General features: G+C 38.0%; 1 gene segment (V, D, J or C); it reads left to right on the forward strand.

Annotated features, from left to right (window-relative positions):
• Nucleotides 1-443: 443 nt before the first annotated feature.
• Nucleotides 444-912, forward strand: LOC115784448 (immunoglobulin heavy variable 4-38-2-like). The segment is given in 2 exon segments: nt 444-520; nt 611-912. Coding segments are annotated over 2 exon segments (342 nt in total).
• The last annotated feature ends 6,570 nt before the right edge of the window (nt 913-7,482 follow it).

Raw genomic sequence — 7,482 nt, forward strand, 5'->3', positions numbered from 1 at the left:
ATAATGCTGGGATCAGACAGACTGCTGGAAAAGAGGAGATCAGTGAGAGCACAGTGACACAAGAGGAAGAAACGCTACACAACAACTCAGCACATCAAGTTAAAATGAACAATTTACGTTCACAGAAATTAACTGCACTTCAATATCATAAACAATAAAACTGCAATGAAACAGGTTAACAGCAGTGATTCAGACTATGTTAAATAGAATCTTTTTGATTTACTTTGTTCATGCTTTCACTGTACTGTGTATAATAAACTGCACAACTCAACAGATCACATAACATAATGTAGGATTCTTGTTAAAATAAATGTGCCCAAACTAACTATTAGCAACAGTGTAATGCATGTTTCTGTTATAATCTGACAGTTTCCATCTGTATGCAAAGTGAACTTCCTCCCAGTTTGTAATAAAGACTTGAAATCAGTCTGTCAGGTGCAGCAGACGAGAAGCTCCCATCAGATCATCTTCAGCACCAACATGTTCTTTGTAGCTCTGCTGCTGCTGGCAGCTGGATCCTGTGAGTGTCACTGAGGCAGAGACACTGACAGTATGAACACAGCACAGTGTTACTGTTGTTATAATTACATTCAACATGTTTTCTCCACAGGTGTGAAGTGTGAACAGCTGACACAGCCAGCCTCTGAGACTGTGCAGCCAGGTCAACGTCTGACCATCACCTGTCAGGTCTCTTATTCTCTTGGCTACTACACAGCTTGGATCAGGCAGCCTGCAGGAAAAGGACTGGAGTGGATTGGGATGCGATATACTGGGGGCACTCTCTTTAAAGATTCACTAAAGAACAAGTTCAGCATTGACTTAGACTCTTCCAACAACAGAGTGACCCTAAATGGACAGAATATGCAGCCTGAAGACTCTGCTGTGTATTACTGTGCCAGAGTGTCACAGTAACACAAACCATCAGCAGACCTGAACAAAAACCTCTGACTGCCTGAGCAGTTGTAACATGAAGCCACCAGAGGGGGCGCTCTAAGACTACTAATGTATTCAAAATGATTTCTGTGAGAAAGAAAGAAACTTCCTCAGTTTGTGAGAAAATTCCACAAAACTGGTTTTAAAAAAGTTTTAATGCAGCTCTTAAATAAAATGTCATGAACCTTAACTTTGCTGTCATCTTTGATGAAGTGATTTCAAATTTCAGAAGGAAAGATTTTGGGTGAAATGACATTTTGTCGTATTTATTTATTACATCATTCATTTTCATCTACAAACTAAAACCAGAAATCTGCACAGATACTTATCAATGTAGATGAAAAATAAAGGGAAATACAGAAAATCCATGTTTATGTAAACTATATTGTATATAAAGAATGAACAAGGTCATTATTGTCTAGCTTGCCTTCAGTGTCTTCCCACTCAGTAGTGGACCTACTATAATGACTGACAATCAGAATAAACTTCGTTTTCCATTCTGGTGAGCAGATGATTTAAAGAAGTGTGTATGATCAGATTCTAACTAAATTCAGGTCAGTGGTTAAAAGGAAAAACTGTCTAAAGTCTAATCTGGCCTTCATGTTCTCAAGTGTATCCAGTGTATTTATGTTCATTAAGGTGTGTCTTCATTTTAACAATTTGACAGGTGTATGCCTCTCAAGAGTGTTCTTGAATTGGTCAGATGTTAGTTATGAAAGTTATTTTTTTTTATTTTGGTTATTTTTTTTAATGTATTTTTCTTTTAAATGTATTGTGTGAATGAATTCTCTTATTACTTTGTATTCTATTAAATCCCTGCAGCACTTGAATGTTTAATTTGAGTCCCAGTGCCTCCTTTTGCAGTCTGTGTTGTACTGGGAAGCCTTGATGCTGTGCTGTAATCCCGCTCACCTCAGAGGAGTGTCTACATGGTGTCTGTGCAATAGACAATCATTTGCATTTGTTTAGGAAGTTTGAATATACTTCTTTTGTTTAAATCATATCTCCTGCCAAGTGTTTTTCTAACCTTCCCCTCTTCTTTAATTTTTTCATCTCATCTGTCCCTTCCAGTGGAAAAAAAGCCTGGGTAAACTTCATAAACATAAACTTCATATTCAGGTGCTGTAGCATGAACTGGATAAGGCAACGTAGAAGAAAAATATTACAGTAGATGAAATTTATTTAAAGTGAGGAAACAGGAGATGATTATGACAGTAGCGTGCAGAGAACAAATGCAAATCACCAGAGATACAAAAACATGGTGAATTTCAAACCAGAGGACTCTGCTGTGTATCACTGTGCAAAATACACTCACAGGTACAAGGAAACACAGTCACGTTACAAAATCACACTTCTGCTTGCTATTTTTTGTTTACGAACACCAACAAATGGCAGTGCAGCACGCTAACTGTTTGACTAGTGACCCAGGAGTGCATAGAAATTAATATATACATATGCAAATTGCATTAAACAGTATTATTTGATACAAACAGGATATAATAAAATCGCCCAAAAAGGGTGCGCTGTACATGCCCATTTTTTCTCCTTTTTCAGGTTTTCAGTTTGTGAAAGTGATATTTTTTGAAGTGATATTTTTTGCTCAGGAGGAGGAGTCAATGCAAAACTGATGTGCTCATTGTCTTCATTAGTGTTCAAGAGTAAGAGTCAGGGACTCAACCTAATATACACACGGCAGACTGGACAAAGACGACTGACTGTAACAATGAGCAGACCTGTTAATTTAGTTATTCTCCTGTTTCTGTTTTGCTTCTTGGATGGTAAGGACAAACATTTTGTTGTACAAATAAACTCATATGAAGAGAAATTGTTGGATTAATGAGTGTTTAACATTTCTGTAGGTACTGAGGGTCAAACACTGACTGAGTCTGAATCAGTGGTAAAAAGGCCTGGAGAATCCCACAGACTGACCTGTACATACTCAGGGTTCAGTAGTGATTATGATAATGTTTGGATCAGACAGGCTGCTGGAAAAGGACTGGAATGGATTGCTTATATTGAGGATGATAGCAGCTATATCTTCTACTCTCAGTCAGTCAGAGGCCGGTTTACCATCTCCAGAGACAACAGCAGAAAGCAGGTGTATCTGCAGATGAGCAGCTTGACAACTGAGGATTCTGCTGTTTATTACTGTGCTCGAGAGTCACAGTGACACAAGAGGAAGAAACTCTGTACAAAAACTCAACACATCAAATTAAGTCAGTTTTTCCTCCCAAAGTTCCAAAAATTGCATTTAAATCATCAACGTACTCAAATATACAATAAATCTGCTTCACTGAGAACAGTTTTTCCTCTGGCTGAATTGAATTTTTAAGGAATGAAAAACGAACCAAACACTATAGTTGTGTTTTAAATAATAAATTTCTTTCAATCCAAATTTAATTCCAAAACTCTCATTTACTACCTGTACTTACAGTGTGATCGATTTTCTCATATAATCTGTCAGTGTCCATTTGTATGCAAACTTTCTCACAGAACGATATTGTCAAGTGAGGCATTAAAAAATGCAAAACCTACAATAAGCTAAGAATCATAAGTAAATTATGAAACACAACAGACAAATTTAACAATATCAAAATTGAAAAAACATAAAAAAAACACAGAACACTGGGCAAAAGGCCCAGAACTGATATAAGACAGATATAAGGACTGATATCATGCTGTCAGTTGCAGAAGGACAGAAAATCCCATCATATCACCTTCAGCACCAACATGTTCTCCGTGGCTCTGCTGCTGCTGCTGCTGGATCCTGTGAGTCTCACTGAGGCAGAGACACTGATGATCACAACACACTCACTGTTACTGTGATTTACTGTACAGATGTAAATTGCGAACAGCTGACACAGCCAGCCTCTGTGACTGTGCAGCCAGGTCAACATCTGACCATCACCTGTCAGGTCTCTTATTCTCTTGGCTCCTGGACAGCTTGGATCAGACAGCCTGTAGGGAAAGGACTGGAATGGATTGGGATAAAAAAAAATATTGGGAACTCTCACTTTAAAGATAAACTAGAACAAGTCTAGAACAAGTCTTAGATGGGAGGGTCTAGCCTGCCATATAAAAGGGACTACAAACGGCCCGTCACCGGGCCCTTGCCAGTTAAGGGGCTACCTTAAATACGTCAAGCATGACATTGACTTTAAATAGAGCCTGAAGACAGTGCTGTGTATAACTGTGTCAGTAATAACACAAAATATAAATAAACCTGAACAACAACCCTTCAGTGGCCTAATAGTTGTAACATGAAACTATCAGAGGAGGAGCCCTAAGACCACTGATGAATTTTATTCAAGGCCAAAAAAACAAGGAGTAAATGACTTTAGTGGGCTCTGACTCTTAATGGTGGTAGTGGTAGCAACAAGTAACACTCACCACAGTGTAATGCCATTTGCCATCTCAGAGACAACAACAGGAAGCAGGTGCATCTGCAGATGAACAGTGTGACATCAGTGGAACGTGATGTTTATTAATGTCCCCAAGAGCCACAGTGATGCTGTGATGTAAAATCATTAGAAGAATTAGCTTTGTCTTCATCATCATCTATACAGTCACAAAATCACAGCCTCAATAAATGTGCTTGGTTTAGAGAGATTTTTGTGAAGCTTTGACGTATCATAATGTAAGATTAATATTCTCTGGGTGCATATATTCTTATTTTTGCTTGTCTGTGAGCAAAGAGCCGATCCTCCAGATCACCTTCAGAAGAAATTTTGGTTGCACCTCTGCTGCTGGATCCATTGGCTGCAGTGAATGACCACAGCACACTGTTAGCATTTCTACAATGAACTTAATTAAACATGTTTTCATCCACAGTTGTGAAGCGTGATCAGGCACAGCTGGCCTCTATGACTGGATAGTCTGACCCTTACATATCAGATATCTTTTTAATGTGAGCAGATGCACAGTTTTGATCAGACAGCAGGCACAGAATTACTTGTTGGATTAAACATACTGCACAAATTCACTAAATTAATATAAAACTGAAGTTCTTGTGCTCAGCCCCACAAATCTTAGAAACAGATACTTACTCTGGATGGCATTACTTTGGCCTTCAGTAACACTGAGAAATCCTGGAGTCATTTTTGACCCAGATGTGTCCTTCAATACACTATTAAAAAAATATGTAGGACCGTTTTTTGCATTTGCGCAATATTTCTAAAATTAGAAACATCCTGTCTCAGAGTGATGCTGAAAAGCTAATTCATGCAGTTAATACTTCTAGGCTGGACTATTGTAATTCAATATTATCAGGCTGTCCTAAAAACTCCCTGAAAAGCCTTCAGCTGATTCAAAAGGCTGCAGCTAGAGTACTGACAGGTACTAGAAAGAGAGAGCAGATTTCTCCCATATTGGCTTCTCTTCACTGGCTCCCTGTTAAATCTAGAATAGAATTTTAAATTCTTCTTCTCATATTCAAGGTCTTGAATAATCAGGGCCCATCTTATCTTAAAGACTTCATAGTCCTATATCACCCCAACAGAGCACTTTGCTCTCAGACTGCTGTTGTGCTTTGTGAATTCATGCTTTAACATCAGAATGTTTCTATTATTGACTGCACAGGGTAGACAATAAATAATTATTATATATATATACATTTTTACACATGTATCAGAAATGGATTGGTGATTAAATTCTGAGAGCAAATTATTATTTATTATGTAATAAATAATAAACATATGTTAATATTTAAACTGCAATGTTATGTGGATAGGTCTGTATGAAATGAAGTGTGTTCTTCTTTGAGGAGGAGGAGGAGCTGATGCTAATTGCGATTTTTACATATGTGTTGCTGAATATAACACAGGACTACATGATGATTTACACTACTGTAGACTGGGCAGAGGGCACGTGACTTTTACAATGGAATGTCCTAGTTTTCTGTTTCTTTGTCTTATCCTGTCAGTTTACTGGGCTGGTAAGGACAGAGCATCTATTTTGCAGACATTATGACAGACAAATTATGTGCTTGAAATACAGAAGGAAATTTATGTGTTTATCTTTAGGTACTGAGGGTCAAACACTGACTGAGTCTGAACCAGTGGTTAAAAGGCCTGGAGAATCCCACAGACTGACCTGCACATACTCAGGGTTCAGTGGTGATATTCATGCCACTTGGATCAGACAGACTGCTGGAAAAGGACTGGAATGGATTGCTTGGATCCAATCTGATAGCAGCTATATCTACTATTCTCAGTCAGTCAGAGGCCGGTTTACCATCTCCAGAGACAACAGCAGAAAGCAGGTGTATCTGCAGATGAGCAGCTTGACAACTGAGGATTCTGCTGTTTATTATTGTGCTCGAGACTCACAGTGACACAAGAGGGAGAAATGCCGTACAAAAATTCAGCACATCAAAAAATTGCAAAATTTGCTTTATTGATTGATTATTAAACATCAATACAACTAGAGGAACAATAGAACTACTTTCTCAGGAATGTTTGAAGTTGTATAAGTAAAAATTTAAAAGCAACACAGCTGCCAAATATAACTGTCAGTCACAGGGAAATTCATATTATTTTTAAAATTTGTCATTGCCAATCTGCATGTAAAGCAAACTTCCTCACACTGTTATAAAGAGTGATGCAGCAGACAAAGAGAAGCTCCCATCTTATTACCTTCAGTACCAACATGTTCTCTGTAGCTCTGCTGCTGCTGTTTGATGCTGGATGCTGTGAATCTTACTGAGGTAGAGATACTGTTGTTATATTTCTTCAAAAAGAAAATGAGTTTGCAAAACCTAGAAGACACACGTTCTCTGTTCTCTGAAACGTTTATTGAGAATTAATCATAAATTTATTAAATCTGGCTATTTATGCAATCTCCACAAATCTGTAGTTATTGTGGAGCAATTCCAAGTCTAGGTCAAAATAGACTGGAACCATACGAGATGATTAAATTAATGCTGTTAGCCTTAATAATTCAAAATGCAATGTGTTTATCAGAAATTTGAGTAAGAGGGTGTGTGTTTGTCTTTGAGGAGGAGTTGATGCAAACTATGATCTCTACCATGTTTGAATATATGCTGCAGACTATAAGACTGGGCTGCAAGACTGCACAATTAACCCCCACTTTAGATTAGGAAGAGACAAATGGTCTTGACAATGAATCATGATACATTCATGGTTGTTTTTCCTATCCTTTCAGTGTACTGGTATGGATGGTTCATTCCTTTTACACACATCATTATTTAAAGAGAAATTCTATTCGTCAAATACAGACACTAATTGTTACTATTTGGTACCGAGGGTCAAACACAGACTGAGTCTGAACTAGTACTAAGAGGTCCTGGAGAATACCACAGAGTGATCTGTAGTGATACTAGTGCTGCTTGGTTCAGACAGGTTGCTGGAGAAGGACTGGAATTCCTGATATTCGTTATGGAAGTGGCACCATCTACTATTCTTGGTCAGTAAATACCAAACCAACATTTTTTCTGCCATTTTTCTTCCATTAAGAGTACCATCCCACTCTCTATTACTTCCAGGAAAATCTACATTTTCCCCTTAAACTCTCAGAGTCTCACTGAACAGA

Source organism: Archocentrus centrarchus, chromosome 8 (assembly GCF_007364275.1).
Source record: "Archocentrus centrarchus isolate MPI-CPG fArcCen1 chromosome 8, fArcCen1, whole genome shotgun sequence".
In the NCBI taxonomy this organism is placed as follows: Eukaryota; Metazoa; Chordata; class Actinopteri; order Cichliformes; family Cichlidae; genus Archocentrus; species Archocentrus centrarchus.